At 40.8% G+C, this 20,035-nt stretch overlaps 1 protein-coding gene across 4 annotated transcripts in view; it reads right to left on the reverse strand.

The window, feature by feature from the left end:
* The window catches only part of dysf (dysferlin, limb girdle muscular dystrophy 2B (autosomal recessive)), a 104,442-nt gene that overhangs the window by 61,629 nt on the left and 22,778 nt on the right, over positions 1-20,035 (reverse strand). For 2 of the 4 annotated variants that reach the window (XM_086276049.1, XM_086276040.1), the window contains exons 7-36: positions 19,892-20,020; positions 19,742-19,804; positions 19,562-19,612; positions 19,394-19,424; positions 18,093-18,208; positions 17,822-17,948; positions 17,631-17,734; positions 17,426-17,494; positions 17,291-17,334; positions 16,857-16,939; positions 14,071-14,103; positions 13,700-13,815; positions 13,199-13,312; positions 12,930-13,107; positions 11,925-12,049; positions 11,581-11,687; positions 10,926-11,121; positions 10,422-10,568; positions 10,185-10,316; positions 9,926-10,092; positions 7,963-8,077; positions 7,782-7,887; positions 7,559-7,701; positions 6,241-6,414; positions 5,322-5,406; positions 5,139-5,216; positions 902-1,083; positions 645-785; positions 476-505; positions 349-384 (exon numbers count right to left, since the gene is read on the reverse strand). In XM_086276049.1, the coding sequence (XP_086132175.1) occupies positions 349-384; positions 476-505; positions 645-785; positions 902-1,083; positions 5,139-5,216; positions 5,322-5,406; positions 6,241-6,414; positions 7,559-7,701; positions 7,782-7,887; positions 7,963-8,077; positions 9,926-10,092; positions 10,185-10,316; positions 10,422-10,568; positions 10,926-11,121; positions 11,581-11,687; positions 11,925-12,049; positions 12,930-13,107; positions 13,199-13,312; positions 13,700-13,815; positions 14,071-14,103; positions 16,857-16,939; positions 17,291-17,334; positions 17,426-17,494; positions 17,631-17,734; positions 17,822-17,948; positions 18,093-18,208; positions 19,394-19,424; positions 19,562-19,612; positions 19,742-19,804; positions 19,892-20,020 (3,222 nt within the window). Of the gene's footprint in view, positions 1-348; positions 385-475; positions 506-644; positions 786-901; positions 1,084-5,138; positions 5,217-5,321; positions 5,407-6,240; positions 6,415-7,558; positions 7,702-7,781; positions 7,888-7,962; positions 8,078-9,925; positions 10,093-10,184; positions 10,317-10,421; positions 10,569-10,925; positions 11,122-11,580; positions 11,688-11,924; positions 12,050-12,929; positions 13,108-13,198; positions 13,313-13,699; positions 13,816-14,070; positions 14,104-16,856; positions 16,940-17,290; positions 17,335-17,425; positions 17,495-17,630; positions 17,735-17,821; positions 17,949-18,092; positions 18,209-19,393; positions 19,425-19,561; positions 19,805-19,891; positions 20,021-20,035 lie in introns of all 4 variants that reach the window. The other 2 variants (XM_086276048.1, XM_086276031.1) reach the window with 2 other exon arrangements.

Here is a 20,035-nt window from a genome sequence, read left to right on the forward strand (position 1 = left end):
GATCCTCGATCAGGGAATTACAAAAAATGTTAAAGTTGTGGCTTCAAAATAGAACATCACTGTGTCCCCTTCTATCTTTTACATACAGTTTATGAAGAAAGCAGCAGAAAGAAAAACTGAAGAAAGGACTTCATAATAAATTATTCTGATTTAGCCAGTTTGCTTACTTTGAGACTTTTCCTAACAAAAATCAAAAATGGGGGGAAAAAAAAAAAAAGTTATTTAAATTTTTTTATGAATATTTACTCTTTGACTCTCCTAGACTGTGTGATAGTCTCATATCAGTCATGTTTACTGTCAAACATTTAAATTTAGAGAAAAACGGTACAATACTTGGTGTGGTTTTACCTCATCTAAGATGTGGGTGGAAGTCAGGAAATCTCCCTGTAGGTGATACGACATGAGTTATATTTCAAAGTTAAATGGAAAAGACAAAAATTCAAGAAGGAATGGGAAAAAATGGAGATAAACGTACCTCTTGACCTGGAATATGGTGAAGTGACGGCTGTTGGAATAACAGTGAAATCAAGACTCGTCCTCAAAGACTAAAGCATCCATATCAGAACCACATGCCTTTTTAAAAACTTTGAATATGACAAGAAGGAAAAAGACCAGTAGGTGAAAGTGTCAAGTTGACCTCTGACCTTTTCTCTGCGTATAAGCTCAAAGGCAGCCAGCAGCTCGCCAGCGTTCTTGTCCCCTCTGCGAATTGGGAACCAGGCCAGGCGTGGCGACCGAGTCAGTGAGGGCTGGCACACGCAGCGACCCATGAACTCATCAGCTCCCTGAAGAATGAAAACACAACATAGACATACATGTTACATCCATGTTTTAGCAATATAGGAAGACAAACAGATGTTCAAAGACCTCTAAATAGCTTTCATGAGATTTAAACACTCACGTATGTGTCCTGATCGTAGAGTTCCACTATAATATTGGGGGGGCTGGCCATCGTGACCTCGGAGTCGCCAAAAATCTCCACTTCATAGAAGATGAGCGTCTGGTCCCAGGTGGGATTGAGAGTGTTTCGCACCGTCACCGTCTTCTGGGATTGGTGGAGGAAGGATACGATCGCGTAGGGGTCTGGAGAGAAAAACACTGTGAGCCTTTCTTTTCGCTAGTTTAAACTTGGTGAGAGTACATATGACTCAAGGTCTGGACGTTTGGCAGAGTGAGGTCATTTATTTTTTAATGGCTCAATATTTGTTTACTCAACCTATAGGGTTTCCTTTACCTATGGAAGATATAATGTTATTGATGTATTAGACTGGATTATTAAAAGGATTTTTTGCATGACAGTTCCATCCATCCACTTATCTGGGTCCAAGAGAATACCCATTTTAGAAGGGAAGCCCATAGCGCCCTCTTCCAGCCATTTCCTCCCACTGTGGACCTTCACAGGGAGGATAAGGAGTATTATCCTCCTGGAGTTGGAACATAAGCTCAGGTCCTTTTCCTTTAAAAAGTTACCACCACCACCACTATAATCTGCTAATCCAGACAGGCCTACCCAGAACTTCACCAATGCTGCAGAGGAGTGTCAACCAGGGCAGCCCCTCAACATCCAGAGCCTTAAAGGAGTCCCAGTGAATTGTATCCAACCCACAGGCCCAGTGAAACAGAGTCATCTCCAGACCCTGCATCGTCTACAGAGGTCGTACTAGTGGGGTTTAGGAGATGGGTGAACTATTACATCTAGCTTGATGGATACTGAAGAGTTTCAAGAAGCTGGCCCTTAGTGATGCATTAATGAGAAGATTTGTCACTTGCAAATTAGAAAGAATGAAATATAATGCAACTTCTCAGAGAGACCAAACATGTATAAGCAGAAAGGGTAGTTTCTGTTTTTCACACTGGGTCTCATTTTGGTCACTCCCAAAAAAAAAGAAAACAAAAGGAAAATTAAATGGTTGCAACATCTTCTGGGCGAAGGTTTTGGAAGCTGCTTACGAGCTTTTGCCGCCCTAATTTGCAAAGCAGAGAGCAAGGTTATTATTGAAGATGCTGAGTGAGTTTTTAAAGACGGTCCTCGCAAGTATAGCGGTACAAACTTATGCACGATTATGTCCAAACTGTCCTGGCGTCCTGCACAGTGACATCAGCAGCTTGGGAATGCCAAGCTGGAGACAGAGGGCTGGGAACGCCGCTCTGGGAAGTTTGTTATTCCAGGTTAAAACGGCTCTCCTCCATGTTAAACACACACACACACACACACACACACACACACACACACACACACACACACACACACACTGAATTAAACACATGTAGCCTACGTACAGTTACACAGACTGAGTAGTTTGTTGTTTCAGGCCGGGTAAAGAGTCTCTGTGGAGCCGTTAGCATTGGAGTAAACAGAAGTTAAGATGCATTTTCCCACCAGCCCTCAATTAACCCTATATCTAAGACACACACACACACTCGCACACAGTGTACAGACACACCACCCATGGTGACCCATTCAATTACCGTCCATTTCCAACATCCCATTAGCTCATAAAAACCACAATACAAACAGCCCCGGGGGGTTATGTAAGTCTGTGCTTGTGTGTTTTTAGTGAGAGTGTGTGTGTTTATGTTTGTGTAGAGGGGAAGCGGCAGTAGTCAGGACCCTGGTGGGAGCCACAGAGGGACATAAGCAAACGAAGACTGGGAAAAGAGAAAGAGGAGAGGAGGGAGGATGGAAAGAAAGAGAAAAGGAGGGAGGAGAGGACAGGAGGAAAAGAGCATTATCTCTAAATGTGGAGATTTTGATCCAAGATTAGATACAGTTTAAAGGAAGAATGATGAAAAAAATCCAAGAAGGGGAATCAGTGGAATCAAGCCACACAAGCATTCTTCATGACTTTATTTCTGCTTTTTGAGGGAACATAGATCCTTACAAAAGACACTCTGTCAGAATAAAATACTAAAGAGCTTCGCGGCAGTTAAACCTGCAATGTTTAACTTTTGTCTCAATCTTCTGCGTACAGTATGCCCATGAATGACCGCAAAAAATAACAAAGTACAGCCAGCTTGATAGAAATAGTGGTGAGCACAGTGCATAGCACTTTCTATAAAGTACCTGGGTGTATTAGACGTTAGTGAGGCCTGTACAGCCTACTTGGGCTACCAAGAATCTAATCAAACAAGTTCTTAAATTCCAAAGTCATCAAATATTGTCTCTACGGGGGAAAGAGTTACGTCATTTTAACATGAGAACATGGGAATGGACTCTAGTTTGAATACAGCTTCAAGTGGTCATTTGAAGAACTGCAGTTTAAGGGATCGTCTGGCTTTTTTTAACCTCAAGAAGTTAAACTATTAAGAGAAAATAGTCTCGCCTCTTTGTGGCTTTTGTGAGCACAAAGCTTAAATCAAAGCAGGAAGTAAACCAAACATGTAAAGAGAAGAAACACTTCATCAGCTGATTGCTCCACTAGTTGCTTCGTCAGCAAGCAGTTTCTTGCTCTGGTAAGATCATTGCTTCAGCAGGTTGAAAGAAGCAAACAAACAGAGGCAGACGGCAAAGGGCAAACGGGGAACTATAAAGAGAAGCTTAAAAAGACAGATGTGCAGGAAAAGCAGAAAGAAACACAGACAAAAGATGAAAGGCAATCAGAGAAAAAGACAACAGACAGAAGGAAAAAGAAAACAAGAAAGACCTCAGCGTCTTTAATCATGGATGCCCAGACGCCATGTTACACCAGATTAACGCAGAAGTGAAGCCCATCCATCAACTCTTCTCATCCATTACATTGTGTGTGTGTGTGCGTGCTAAGGAGACCGAGTGAATGAGAGTGATAGCGATTCATCATGTCAGTCTGTGGCCAGGATGCTCTCTGAGCTTCTTTCTCTCTAACCCTGTCTTTAACCAACCTCCCATCTATCATCGCTCTCCCCCTCCATCTGTCCGTCCATCCATTCGTCTGTTCTCTGAGAGCTCTGTTTTTACATGCGAGTCTGTGGTGGGTTTCTGATTAACACAGGCTCGCAGCAGTCGCAGTTACCGTGACCTCTCTGAATGGAAGAAAAACATGTTGTTTTGTGCGTGTGCTTTGCTCTCTCATTCTGTGCGCCTGTTTTCTGCGCTGCTTCCCTCTGCAGTGCAGTAACACCAGCTGCACATACACAACTCGGTGCTTCATATCAAAGCTTCTTTTTCTTCATGTCCCGTAAGGTTCGCCTGCTGCGGTGCATTTAAAGACTTTATTTATTTATTTGAAAAGTCAAAGGATTGTTAGCAATGACAAAGCGTGAAAAGACACTTGTCAATAGTGATGTTTTAACTTATGAACATATGTTTTCGGCCACATGGGGGCAGCAGAGACATGTTAAATGCAAGTTTATTATTCTCTCTCTTAGTATGGAAGCTCGTTTCCGCCACAAAAAAAAAGAAAAAAGAAAAAAAGGATCTCGAAATTTCGACTTATTTTCTCGAAATTTCGACTTATTAACTAAAAATTTCGAGAAAATAACTCGAAATTTCGAGTTATGGATACTTGTTGTTTTGTCTTTTTTAGTGGCAGAAACAGGCTGCTACTTGATATGAAGTAGCAAGTGAGTGGAAACAATCCACCCTCCCTCAACAATGAGCCTGTCATGGCCTTGGACACAATTAAGTTTTTTTTTTCTTTAGTTGTGCATTGTTGTAACTATCCTTGTGTTTTGATCTTTCGATCCTATTCACAGATGGAGTTTCATTGTTCCAGGTTTTGCTTCATGTTGTAGTTATATTTGCAGCTGCAGGCCATGTTCTGTCTTGTGTGTTTATGCACCCAGAGTCAGGAAAAATCTATTTCTAAGACACAGAAAGATGAAGGCATCCTACAGATAATGCAGTTTGGGATAATTTTGCACTTTGTATGTTTTTAAAAGCACCATTGCTTTTACTGCCTTTAACTTTTGTCCTGTATATGTAAACATAACACTCCGATAATCACCACAACCCTAATTTCTTTCTGGAGGGACGGAAGAAAATCCATCTTATGTAATAAACACTGAATATACGGTAATTTGGCGTCTGGATTGGAATAAAGGGGGAAAACAACATTAAAGGTGTCTAACAAAATAAAATCATCAAAACTGCTGGAAAAAAATGATTTGGGGTCAACTTTGGCTGCCAGATGATGCAGCAGTTCCAACATTGTCTTCAGTACCTGAGAAGCTGTCTTTGTCCATGGGCAGCAGGTCTCTGGCTTGATACAGATAGCACCGCAGATGGTATCGAGTGCCACCTGCATATATACAAATGCACACACAGACACAGATATGTACACACATCATTATACACACAAAAACAGGGACGGGAAAGAAAGGGAGGAAAAAGGAAGCTGCCTTACGCTCAAAGAAACAGGAAATGGTAGGCCTGTTGACTCCAAACGTGGTCGTAACTGACTTGTCTTCATTCTTGTCCTCTATACTGCTCTGTGGAGGAAGGGTCGGAGGAGAGGAGCAGAACAGAAACAAAACCTTTTACAAGCACTTTCTTTCTGTGTGGCCTTCAAAATAAAAGACTGTGTTACTTTTACTGCACAAATAATGACAGGTCAAATCACTTTATTTTATTTTATCTGTACCATTTTTGATGATTTTGTCCACTTAAGCCCATCTTCAAGTATGTCGCCAAATACCAGTGATAAAGCACAAAGCCAGGCCAATTAAGGGATAAATTACCCAGAATTTGGACTGGATGAATTTGATTTTGCAGCAGGAGGTGGAGCAGGTCATGTGCTAATCAGGAGACTGGAGGTTTGACCCCTGGATTTCCAGTCTTATGCGAGTATTTACCTTTTTTTTCTGTTTCTGACCCTGTTGAGTTCTCATTCTGTATTGGCTCTCCAGGTCTGGGTGATAGCCACTTTGTTTTTTCTTTCTAGCTCACTTCAGGTCTCAGCCTGCGCCTCATCAGTCTGTTTCTACTGTTCTTCATTTGGTCTGTGTGACGTTGTCTTTGTTTCTTAAAAATGGCACTATGTGGTTGACCTTAAAGAGTTTAACCAATCAAATGTTTTCAGGAGAACTTAGTCCAGACACTTCATTTTTCCTATGAGAAAAATCCTGAAAGAATTCCTACAGGTGAGACCATCCAAAAATCAGCTGATAGTTCCTGTGGTGGTAAACAACACATGCCTGCAGGCAGCCATCAAAAATTCAGGGTAGGACTTTTCAGAGGAGGATTAGCAGTTTTGAACATGTGAAATCAAAACACCTGGGTTATATATTGTTTAGGTGTCTACATAATTTGGGGCACTTCCTCACCAGAGAACACTCAAGGGCAAAGATGGCTGCCGGTCCTGTCTTCTCCAGCGGCTCCATGCGGCGCCTCCACCTGCGCCTCCTGAAGCTGTCCGTCTTCCTGGGCTTGAGGTGGAACCTCCAGCCAAAAAGCGAGGCGTACTCCCAGCCCTCCCTCTCCGCCTCGTCTGGACGCTGCTGTGAACACGAACATAAACTTAAATCAGCTTTTCCCCAAAAATAAAAACATGAGGGCAGAAGAGACGCTCAAAGCAAACTTTCCTAAATTCATTTGTGGAGCTTGGCCACCATCTAGTGGTTACTATGGGGAACTTCAGCTGTTCATGACTTAATTTTGTAATTACATTTTTATTTTAAAATTCAATTTAGGAAAAACTATTAATCCACATTTTTGACTAACATCATTTTTTCACTTGTCTTCATCAGCTCCTTTCTTTATACATCAAATCAGGCCAGCAAATCCTTACTGACATGATATTTTGGTCAAATATATCTTCTCAAAAGATAAACAAAAAAAATAAAATAAAATAAAACATACAGTGTGTGGAATAAAATAAGCCATCAAACTGATGGAAACTTTAAGACTTTAATGTTCCTCTGACTATTATCATGGTTGCCTTCTTCACATCACCGGATTTCTTAGGATGGGCAGACATGATGGGGATACACGGATCCGTGACCTAAAAAGAATGGGATGTAAAGTAGGATATCTTCTGTGTTACAGAATGTATCATAATCCCAGAGTGAGAAAAGTAAAGAACATAATTTCTTCTTAATTTCTTCCTAGAAAACAAGAAAAAAAAAACACTTGAGGAATTTACAATATGCAGCATGAAGAAATAGGAAATAAGAATTCCAGAGACCAATATGTATTATTTATGGGATTATTTGACAATCATTCATGCAACACCTCAAAATTAGCTGGTAATGCTTCAGAATATGGCCCACGACTCAGAGTGAATAATAGAACATCATCATGTACATCAACATAATACAGCCCACGCTCCGATGGGCAGTTTATTTCTGATGTCAGACGGAGAAATTGTGTTGGGTTTGTTGCAAAGTTACCATAAAATTACGCTGAACTTAAAACTGCTTACAGTATATTTTGCATCGCTTTTCCTGAAAACACCCGAAGTTATGCAAATACACACATTGAAACTGTATTTATCATGCCCTTGTTATAAAGTGTCACCGCTTTGTTCATTGCAGACTCATTTGTCCTGCTTTTGGCTTTGTTGAAGCGCCGATATTTAATATGTCAGAAAAAACAGTGAATGAAGTATATTTTGTTCAAACTCATTTCCTTCTCTTCTGCTACCTTTCTCAGAGCATCCATCTTCTGCTGGTCTCGTCGCCTCATCCGTATCCATCGTCTTCGTCGGTTGGTGTGGTACATCTTCTCTGCCGGCACCCACGACTTGGGACGCCGGTCTGGGGGAATGGTGATGCCGTACTCCCAGCCTGAACACACAGAAAAGGACTTATTAGTTTTAATTTACTCTCTATTGTTGAAAGTGGTATTATTGTGTGCCTGTGTGTACCTTGATCATCCACAGCCCTGTTGAGATCCTCACTCCACTCCACCTCCTCCCATACCCAACCTGGTGGACACTCAATCTCGTCCTTTGGCACCGCTTTCTCCCCGTTCTGACAAAGACACACTTGCTTAGATCTACTGCGATGACTGAAGCCAAAATATGTTACATAAGCACTTATACATACCACATCCGTGTATCCTTCCTGCATGCCGATCCACTGGCCACCTGGTAGCCTCATCTGGTTTTCAAACACTTCCTCTGTGAAGGTCATGTGACCGGCATCCACATCAAACAGGAGTCTGAAGTATTAACAGCACAAAGCAACAGATACATACACATTCATTTACAAATGACCTTCATGTTTAAATATTTTCATTTGCCACATTTAACTCACTGCTAAACAACTACAGTTGTGGTCAGAAGCTTACATCCATCATCGGAGGCATGAATGTTGGGGTAATTTTGGACTTCTAATTTTGGATTTCTCTAATCTACACATGGTCAAAAGTATACAGATTTACCCCCCACACACTCTAATATTTAGTTAAATGTTCATTAGCACAACCAGATGTTTTTGTTAGCCGTCAACAAGCTTCTGGCACAATTCTGGTTGAATATTTGGATACTTTTCTTGGCAGTAACTGTAGAGTTCATTTAAACTGGTTGCTTTCCTGACATGGACCCAACTTTTAAGCTAACTCCAAAAATATTCAATAGGGTTGAGGTCAGGCTATGGGGACGGCAATTCCAGAAGCTTAACATGAGATTGCTTCATCCATTCCAGACGCAGCTTTGAAGCATGTTTGTGATCACTGGTTTGTTGGAACACCCAACTGTGTTCACGTTTCAACCAACAAACTGTTGATTTGAGGTGAAGTTGAAGAATTTGGAGGTAGTCCTCTCCCTTCATTATTCCACCCACTTTGTGCAATGTAGCAGTACCGCTGGAAGCAAAACAGCCACAGAGCATGATGCACCACCACCATGCTTGACAACTGATGCAATGTTCTAATCCTCCAATATCCCTCTTATCATTGTGGCCAAATAGCTCAATTTTTGTCTCGTCTCATCATAAAACCTTTCTCCTTGAGGTATTTAAGCTTGTCCATGTGGGCAGCTGCAAATTTCAGGTTGAGCTTGAAAGTGTTGATTTTAAAGTTCACTTCACTGTGGACAGAGATGCTGGTGTTTCAGAAGTTTTCAGTTCATGGCAGGCTTGAGCCTTGGTCGTTTCTGGGTTGTTCCCAAACATCCTAACAAATTTCCTTTCATCTGATTGTGACAGTTAGGGTCTTCTTCCAGACCTTAGCAAAGTCATTATACATCTGATTAACTTGTGTTGAATTGTTTGAAATGACAGTCTATTAATCTGTAGCTGTTAAGAAATGGAAACAGACCTTCCAAACTTGTGGAATCTAGAGTTCTCCTTATTTGATCCGAGTTGCTCGGACTTTCTTATCGTTTCAAGTATCAGTCAATCCAGTAAGTGCTGTCAAACAAATCCTTTCTATGCTGACAAGAGAAACTACCAGTTGCCACTCAATCACCAACCGTGATTTAATAGACCTTGAAGTTGTCAGGTTAAGACCTTCAGCCAGAACCTTTAGCGCCACTTAATCAAAGATTTAGGCAACTGTATGAACACTTTTGACCCTGCTTCGATTCAAGATAATTATATAAATTTCACAAGAGAGCCTCTGAAAATTTTGGAAAGAATCACATCAAGATATTTGCCATAGCTTTCCTTTCACACGTGTAGCATACACCAGGAAATAGTCTGGTTCAGTCCGTTTATATATTATAATGTCTAGAAAAGTTCAGGGCTGCACCTGTGAAAATAAGTAAATCCACAGACTAAATCCATAAGTGTTGTAAATATATATATTTCCTAACATGTATAAGTGTCTCCATCTTAATGTATAAAACTGACTGATGGGTTCCAGCCTGTCCATTTGTTGATATCTGGAGCAAATATGTTAATCTTAGTGGATAAATTAAACCTAAAAATGTGCCTCTTAAAAAAAATCAGTTAAAGCCACAAAATTCCCATGTTCTTTCCAACAGCTTCAGCACACAACAAAGCCCAGAGTTTGAAACTGTTAATCACAGAATAATGAGAGTGCGAAAGGTTAAAGGAACAGACTCACGTCCTCTCGGGGCTGATGTACCAGTCTCCAGCCCAGGACCAGCCGGGCGAGGGTTTGAAACTCTCTTTGGGCAATTTAACTCTCCCGGTGATGTCGCTATACTTGGGGTAGGTTAAACCTGTAGTTCCCCAGCTGCCCACCAGGGCGAGCCGTGTCTGGTTCTCATACTACAGACAGAGAGAAAGAGGCAGGCTGGGATCATTGCTAATATTTAAAGACTTCTTTTTGAGACTTCATTCTAGTTCTGTCGACTTCTTACCGCCTCGGCAAAGACAGACAGTTTTCCTTCAGCATATTCATTGAAGTGTTTGACATCAGCAGCCAATCCAAACCAAACTTTAACCCTCAACTGACCGGGAAGTTTGGCTTCTCCTCCACTGCCCTGTGGACACTGCACAGCAAACACATACAAACGGTGAGTCACACTTTGTGTCAAGAAGCTGATTAACGTAAGAGGTGTAATGTCCTCTGATGTTACTCGACTGTGAGTGTGCACCTTAAGAAAGACAGTCTGCAGCTGACCGCAGTGTTTCCCACAGTGCTGCTGGGAGAAGATGACGGTGTGTGCTGGGATGCGGTGGTACGCTACCCTGCGGTCACCCTGCAACATCCATATCACGATGTCTGGAAGGCTGTTCTGGGGCTGGAAGATTGACGTAAAGGAAGAGAGAGAGAAATTAGTGGTAACGAGTTTTCTCATTAAAGGATAATTTAAATGAATAATAGTTTATGGAATGTGTCTATGCATCCATCTCTAGGCCAGATAAACTTTCAGAGAGGAAATGGTTGGTCAGCTTGTTTTTTTTTCAAAGCTCATCACCTTGAATAACATTTAAAATTAATACTTGAATTCATTATAGGAAGACCAAGAAAAGGGAAAACTTATATGACGTTTGCTTAAAAATGACTCAATTTATTTATTTTTATTTCCTGTGCTCACTTTCACCCACCAGATATCAAGAGCTTCTGACTCAAACTGTAGCAGTTTATTTAAACGCACCTCTTCAGTCATGGTCCTCAGCCTGTTGGCCCAGTCCTCAGCCTGCTCCAGCATCGTGGAGAGCTCAGTCTCCGGGCCGTGTTTGAGAGCCAGCGCCGCCGCGGCGATCTGCTGCAGGTGGAGGGTACGAACGTGCCTCAGCGAGCGATCCAGAGGCGTTGCACACTGCCACTGATCGAGTGAGGGCAGCTCATCACTGGGAAAAGAGGGCGAAAAAGACGGGAAGCAAACATGGCAGGAAATGAAGAGTTAACCAGTGAGAAGTCACGGGGCTAATGATGAGTGCAGCACGTGCTGGTTGATAAATATTTTTTTTTAAAACAAAGAACAAAGATTATTGTCACTAAAAATAATTAATGTACTTTTAATGCTCCAGAGATGATTGCTGCTTAGCTCAATATTATGTATTGAGGCTGATGCAGCTACATGAACTCACTTAAACTGAGTCAGTTCCCTGGATAGAGATCATTTTAATTACTCTATAATTTAACCAGCAAAAATCTGTCGTTAAAGGAATTTAACTATTTTTTCCAGCAAAGTCTTAATGACACATTAACAAATAAAAACTTCCCTGGATTTCCCTCCCTGCAATGAAGCACATATGAACACTCGGGAATAAGTGGACCACAATAAGTTTAAATAACACTGAGTTTACCTGCAGTCACTGATAAGCTGGTCCAACAACTCCACCACTCTGAGCTCCACCTCCTCCAGATCACCGCCAGCCTTTACTGCCAGCTGCACCCTCTGCAGGTTCGCCTCCTGGACAGACAAACCCGTTCACTCAGTTAAAGCTCAGCATACAAATTTAACAACCGACTCCAGGGAGCTTTGAGTTAAATTATTAACACTGATTTTTTTTAATGTAATTTTAGATAAAAATAACATAAAACAACTATTATTTTCATGTTTAAATATTTGCATAAAAAATAAAGTATTTAAATCTTCAACTCGATTTAGTTGTAACAAGTACAGATGAAGACACATTCGGGCACACACCAGCCTGTCTGTGATGGCCAGCAACATGTTGAGAGCCTCGATCCTTGGCTTGATGTCCTCCCACTCAGAAGAGAGAACAACCACCGGCTTAACATTTCCCCATGGGAGGTAGTAATAGTGGCAACCTGAAACATATGCACACACACACACATTTACATAGGCAGCAAGAATAGAGACAGTGCTGTAAAAACAATTAAATCATAGTTTTTAAATCACAATCTGCATGAAATTTATCTGCGTTATAAAAATACACATTTTTAATCATCTGAACTGCAGATCCATCGAAATCTGATACTGATCATTGAACACCAATCATCCTCTGTAAACTATATTTGACTTTATGATTTGAGAACTAATACATACTACCTGAAACATAGTTCTTTGTTCACTACATATGCTGTATATCATTTATTTATGCGTAATTGTTATTATTATTTTCACTCATTTACTGCTCAAGTGTACCACTTTGTTACATTTGAACATTTCTCTTGCTTTTCTGCACACACATTTAGGTGTACAGCAGACATAAACTACCCAACAGCTCAAGATTTCAGTCCTTTTTAGTTCCCTGAGTGTCAAATACTCTGAGTTGTTGGTATCTCACAGATAAACATAAGGTGTGTATTGGCATCTTAATCTGTCTCATATGGAAGATTGCAAAGGCGTCATATTTATACACACGGGGTAAGTGTAATATGTTTAGCATTGATGTTTTTCATGGCTATACCTAGCCAGCAAGTGAAAACTGAGGAAAACAAAGTTTCAAATGAGAAGTTGACTACACTCGTCTGGATGGCAAAAACTGTTAACGTACGCCAACTACACTGGGGTGCCAAGTGCATCACCACAGGCTTTAGTACGTGTCTGTAGTGGCAACCATTTTTTGACACGTCGGGATCTTGAAAATGTTTAAATTTTCTTATATTAGTACATAAAGTTATATTTTGAATATTATCCTTCTGAATGTCACACCGGTTCCAGCCTGACCTTTGACCTCTGACTCACCGTCAAACACTGCCCTGCTAAACTGAGTAGTGGAGGCCAGAGGAAGGCAGGTGTAGTCGAACTTGTTGCCGTAGTTGCCGATGCTGACTTCAAACTGGATGGCGTCGTCGACGTCCTGGAGGAGCGTGGCCGAGTAAAATGCAACGAAGAGCGAGAACTTCCTCTTCCTGAGAAACTTCTGCATGATGGCGAGGGGCGGGGAAAAGAGGGATCAGTGTATCTGTCTAATTATCCATCTTTCTATCTGGAATCAGGTCCTAATCTCTCACCTCCACCACCAAAAGATCATCTGAGGGTATGTCTTCAGTTTTTTGCTCCGGCTTGTCCACCAGTTTCGTGGTAAGTTCCAGTAAAACCCGGCCTCGGTATGCCACGCCCTCCCCCTGACGGACAGAAAAAAGGGACAGACGCTGGCACTGTCACAGTTTGTCATTACAAACCCAGTCTGTGTAGATAACCATGGATAACCTTTAAACAAATACACCTCCACAGCCTGTACTGTACTGTAAAACATGTGATACCATTCCTAATGAAGCCTTGAGCTGAATGTTCTGATCCAACAACATCTTGATATTTTAAAACCAAAGGACACTGTGTGCTCATCTGATACAGACTGGGCCTGCACAAAAGCAGGCTAATTCTCTGCCTAATTCTCCTTTTTGTGCTCCAAATGGGTCCATAGTTTACAAAATGAACATGATATTGAATTCAAAAGGACTTGAAACTAGCCATGGAGATCATGAACGCATTAAGAAAGATAAATAGGTTACTTTTCCCAAGTTAAGAGCCTCATGGGGGTCATTGAAGGCGGTGAACTCTCTGGGGCTGCCGTATAGGTTTACAAAACATGGACCAAATGTTGGCAGGAAACCAAGACTGTCATCCACTGTGGGGACAAAAAGGACATAATGTTTTATTATGGAGGGGTTAAGATGCAGAACTATGATTAGAATCAAGCAGGTATGATTAAATACAATTGCAGTGATTAGATATTTTCTAGATTTCTCCAAAATTTAACCATGATTGAAGGAGATTTGAGTTTAGAGAAGAGAACATCACAACAGTGAAGTGAGACAGTGCAAATGACTGCCCAACTCTTGCACACAAAAGCGTTACAGTACAGAGAGGATGGTGGACGTACTGCCAGAGTGGACGCTCCGTGGAGTCAAGTCATCTGAATGCGTAGAAAGGAAGGATGGTTCAGAATCACAGAACAAGAGGAAACAGATGTGTTTTGAACGCCACTCAAACTCAAAGCCCAAACACGACATGCAAAACACTTCAGCTTAGCTTGTTTGAAGTACATGACTTTAAACAAGGTGGGCAACCGAGTAATGGCAGAAAAAGGTACTTAATATAAAATACTTTTAGAAAAACTTTAGAAAGTCTATGAAAGATTAAATATTTTTGTCCCTGATTATTGTTATTTTTACCACATAAACAATGCTGATAAAGTTAGACCCTTGCTGCCATAAGCAGGATCAACACTATGTGTGAGTCAGATTTGGAGGGAAATCTGGTTGATGGCCTTACAACATGAAACAGGAAATCACTCACAGTTATTGGCAACAAAAGTTAAAGAAAGGAGGAAAAGAGCTGATGAAAAACATGAAGGTGAGTGAATCACTTTTAACCATGGGTGGTTATTAAAGATGTACACAGCCACCATGGATCGTTAAGTCCTCTTTCGAAGCCTAAAGTTAAACATTTTTACTCTTGCCAACTTGTTTTGTTTTTTTAAACCAGGTGTAATGAGGGATGTAGTGGATGAAAAGGGGTCTTTTTTGCAGCACCATAGAATACAACAGAGTTTTCTTGAGTACTGCAATACTTCTGGCACAGTGACACAGCTTACTGCACTGATACAATAGAATAAAATAGAATAGAACATAATAGCCCTTTATTGTCAATGTACATGTACAATGAAATTGTGGGTGCGCCACATTAAATAATAAATATAAATGGTAGACTGCAGGAATTAATAGCAAAGATGAGAAATATATACAGGGATATATACACAAGACAAAAGAAATGTATATAAAAAACTCTTTAGAGAACATGTTGCAAAGTGCTTGGAAGTAGTGCAAAAATACTTGATCTGAGTATAAAGTCTGTATGTGAGTGGCCTGAGTGATGAAGGTTACTCAGACCATGGCTCAGAGAAGCATACAGTCCCAGCAGGACAAGTTCTCTACCTCTGCTCTGTACACTGTCTCATCTCCTTCAGAGATGAGCCCAACCAACAGTGGTGTAATCATCATACTTGACGATGACGTTTGTTGGGTGGGTTGGTGTACAGTCACATGTGTACAAGGCGTATAGTAGGGGGCTGAGAACGCAGCCCTGGGGTGATCCGATGCTGAGTGACAGTGGAGGGGAGAGGTGGGAGTCGGGCTGATTGAGGCCGGTTGGTGAGGAATGTTCTATTACTTTTCTGGTGTTTCCTTATCATGGTCTGGTTAAAATGGCTCATTATTATTCACGTATTCCAGACAAAGAAGAAATTACATTTACCACAAGCAGTGATCAAAGCTCATGCACCTTCTCTTTTTTTGCAGCTGGGGGCATCAAAGACTGAAAACTCAAGCAGTGTCAGTGTTTCCCACACAAACATTACCGAGTTAGTCTTCATACATGCCACTGAAGAAACATCCATGCATTTTATGCACAAACCACAGGTTCATTCTGTGTTTCAAAACTTTACACTTCAAGTTTTCAAACGCTAAAACAAAGACATTAACTGAGATGTGCACATTTGGAAGTCACCACAACAGTAAAGACAGTACGTTTATTAGATCCTGGTGAAAACTAACACACTAGCAAAGCCATAAACTATAAAGTGATGCATTCAGTTAAAGTGGTGTATTTCAAAGCTGCACACACTTGAAGGCATTCCTTCAACACAGTCAAAATCTCAGTTTTAAAAGTGTCAGTAATACTGATTGTGTTGTGTGCACAACAAAGTGGGAAGGGAAATCCTATAATATGCACCACTTGTAAGGATGGTTTTGCTTATTCAAAAACAACTTATCCAGTAGAACTGCTGTCGAAGCACACAGTCAACAAGGTTAGCAAAAATTTCATCAGAGAGAGTGGAAAAGTCTGTTGTGAACACAGACAGCAGCACCTGAGACAAACAGTTATCACGTCTAATTGTTCAAGTAAACGTGTGAGCAAATGGTGTAACAACACACACACAATGGCAGAAGTTGTTTAAAGTCTAACAGATGCATCTACTGATTCAGGCTGCAGCTCCTGAGGGTACTAAGTTAATAACTTAAGTGTTTGCAGGGAGTATCAACCACACCAATCAAACTGGGTCATTTCCTGAGCTGACGTGTTAAAAAAAATAAACCGAATAAAGCTCAGTGTTTGATCTATAGTACTGTGTTCACTTTTACCCTGTAGGGTGTAGAACTTCACTGTAGTCTGTCATACACCTGCCCAGAAACTTTACCGCAGCAACCACTGCAGGTCTGTTTGGTAATAACTAGCACAAAGATAATCCATGAAACAAAATGAAGCAGGCTGCAGGCTGTCAGTGTAGACAGTGCTGTTTCACTCATGTTTAAACCGCTCAAATTACACATATTTATATAAATAGAAGACAGAACTAAGGTTTTTATAGTTTTGTGGCTCAAGAATAAAGTTGAAGTTAAAGTTGACAAAAACCTTATTTTGACCTGTATGATCAGCTGAAACCTCGCTGAAAATATCTCTAAAACAGGTTGGGCATTTTCCCTAAGCTAACTGCTTTCAGGCAGAGCTGAATGTGATGTTAAACACTTCAAACAGTGTGATTATCACTGGATGTCAGTAATCAAACCAGGCAAGTTTCAACACTTTGGTGCAGTTTAAATCCAGCCTGAACCAGCCTAATCTGATCTGGTAGAGTCTAGTTCAGACTGGTTGCAACTTGTTACTCACCATCTATCTCTCCTCCGGGGGCGGAGATCTTGGACATACAGAGGTGGGTGGTGCCGATAACGTCGTTGTGACTGGCTCTATCCCTAAAATGAGAAAGCCATAGAAGGATGCAAAGCGCATAGGTCAAAATGACATAGGTCAAAATGTATCTTATACACTAGGGCGTGGTGGGATAATTAATGTTTCTATTTCTACATGAAATACTAGGACTTATAAAGAGATAAAGTTAGTACTGAGCACAACTGAGTTCAGCTTATTGGTGTGGCACTGCACAACAGTCCCAATTCCTCATGTGGGAAATTAACTGCCCACCCCTATTTTTTGGTGTGGGTCTCCACAACAGTCCCATCTTTTAAAGAGGTCAAAATAATATTGATAATGATGCAAAGTTTGATGAACAAATGTGAGAAAGGGAGATTTTAGCTGAAAATCACCAGTCCAGAATTCTGATCCTCATCTTCTCACACATGGAAGGAAACTGGGAAGAAGAAGGAAAAAAAACATGTACTTTCTAGTGACAATGAAAATACAACTTCTTGGCACAAGAATAGTCTGTCTTTATTTCTTACTCTGACTGGCATGGCCAGGCGCTGGTTCCACTGTGGATTGGCATTCTTTTCCAAAGTCTTAGTGCAAATCTGACAACGAAAAACAAGACAATCCACATTTGTTTTTATTAACTAAAAACGTATTTGCTTTCCAGTTTTATTTTATTTGGTTGTTGACTAACAATCATTTTATCAATGTAATTAACTTCTATAGAGTCATATGCACCGTTTTGCCAGCAAAGTGAATCTCCACCAGAGGATCCACCAGATTCTTCCTGTTGCTATCAAAGCCAAGAATCTGCCTCATCCCATCCATGAAGGCATCGTCCACTTCAGACAGAGAAGCATATTAGGAATCTTTATACATTTTTTTTTTCAAGCTTATCAAATGTGCATAGAATAACAACAGAGACTCACTCTGTGGCAGGTCTTCAGCTCTGAAGATCCTCAGGTTGAACGAGGCTCCTCTCAAAGACAGACCTGCAGGCCTCAACAGGTTTGATTCTATATCCTCTTTATCCTCCACACACTCACGTTTATCAGCCTGCAATCACATTAAAGTACAAATACTCACTTGTGATAATGAGTTGCACAGAAAAGCACAACCATGTAAAAATAGAACAACTCATGTTACTTGATTGACCTCATAGCCTTCTAGGACTATTTTGTAAAAGAGTATGAAACTCACCGGTGGCTCATCTCCAGCTGCTAAGACAAACAAGCTGACCTTCAGGTAGCCTTTGACCCCAGCAGAGAGGTCGTCAGGGTCACAAAGCAGAAGCCACTTCCTCAAGAAGCAGTGCCCTGAAAAGAGGGGAGGAAGAGAGAGGTTTAAAGCCAGAAGCTTGTAAATTCAGGATAAACAAAAGCAGCTTTGACACACGTCAGGAGAAACTTTTCACAGTTATCCTTTCTCACACAAAGCCAGACATAATGACACCAAGCTGCAACCCATGGAGCATGTGACAAAAAACCTTAGCTTTCTGATTGGCATGGACCAAAAAGTGATCTTGATTTTCTAAATATTATATACAATCATCACCCTGGATTCCTATTTAGCTGTAAGCATCATTGTTTGACAGACTTAATGGATTTTAACACATCAGTATCACTGATATGAATATATCTTCAAATATTTTAATTTTGACTGCCCTGACAGTCAATGATAATACATTCAAATATGTTTTGTTTTGCTTTTTGTTCTCTTAACACTTGTATAAATGTTTGCTGGACCCTTTAAAGTGAGATGTTACAGCTTGTGAGGTCTATGAATACAGCTGTCCATCCAAGCTTGCTAGCTTTAGCTGATAACTTCGCACTCCAACTTCTTATCCAGATATCGTTATTTCTGGTCCAAAAAACAGCATGGCAGCAGCAAAAACAATTACCACAGAGGGTTCAAAAAGTGGTTCAGAAAACCGGTGGGTGGCATCATCTAATGGTTCAGAAACATTTTCATACCTGGAAATACTCCATGTGTGGTTTAGCTAAATGGACACAGGCAGTAGGCAGCACACAACACTCTGACTTGCTAGTGTTGAATACACTGGACAGTTAACTGCATTTGCACCCTGACTCAATCTGACATCACAAAGTCTTTGGACCTGGCAGGTTAAAGACCGTTTTAACATTTGTCAAGTTTTCATTTGCCAGGTTGCTGTGTAGAACAGCAGCAGTGCCAATGTGTGAGAACAGCTCTTCACTCATCCTTTTTCATAACCACGTATCCAAATCAGGGTCATAGGGATGCTGGAGCCTTTCCCAGCTAACACAAGGGAAAAAGTCAGGGAATAAGCCCAGGAACCCTTTTGCTGTGAGGTGAGGTGAGAATGCTAGCTGCCTGACTAAATGGCTAAAAGCTAAGTAAATGAAAAATGTCATCAGACTGATCAATCTGACATAATTTACAGTTTAGCATTTAGATCTTTGTTTAAACTTTTTCAAGCAAATACACCTAAAAATGTTTAAATCAAACAACCATATACTCACTGTGCTCATTGTAGATGGTGCCCACATCCATCTGTGGAAAACAGAACACAGAGACAGATGTTTGAGTTCTTCTAATTTCCAAAGCACACGTGCCTCCCCTCCTAATTTATCACAGTACACCGCAGTCCAATATTCATAGAAATCATAGACTCAAGTTAAAGCTCTTACCTTGAATTCACCTATCACGGCGTCAGTTCTAAGCGAACGAGAGTCACATACCTGAAAAAGAGAACGATTATAACTCTGATAAAAATAAGAAACGCTGATAGTGTTGAATTTCTCCCACACGCTGGATTTATTCAAGGTAAACAAATAAAAAAAAAAGAGAGAGAAAAACGTCACACTCACAGTGATGAAAATGGGTTCGTCAAACAAGTCTGAGGGTGTCTCGAAGAAGTTCAGGAAGAAAGTCTGTGGAGGGAAATAAATGCAAGTTGAAGTTTGAGTAAAAAGTAACATGTAAAGTTATAATAAAAAGCAGCAAAAACATTTACTCACCTCATCAAAGACTGGGTTGTTCCCCTTTCTGATTCGGGTCCTCTTGGACTGCCCGGCAACTGCTATCTTAACAACAGGTTTAATGTTGATGCCCGGCAACTGTCGTCCCTCAATGACCCGCACACGAATCTGGAAGAGGACACG

The sequence above is a fragment of the Aulonocara sp. 'chitande type north' Nkhata Bay genome, linkage group LG3 (assembly GCF_057382095.1).
Source record: "Aulonocara sp. 'chitande type north' Nkhata Bay isolate Kocher_YH1m ecotype deep benthic linkage group LG3, A_spYH_male_GT1.1, whole genome shotgun sequence".
Lineage (NCBI taxonomy): Eukaryota > Metazoa > Chordata > Actinopteri > Cichliformes > Cichlidae > Aulonocara > Aulonocara sp. 'chitande type north' Nkhata Bay.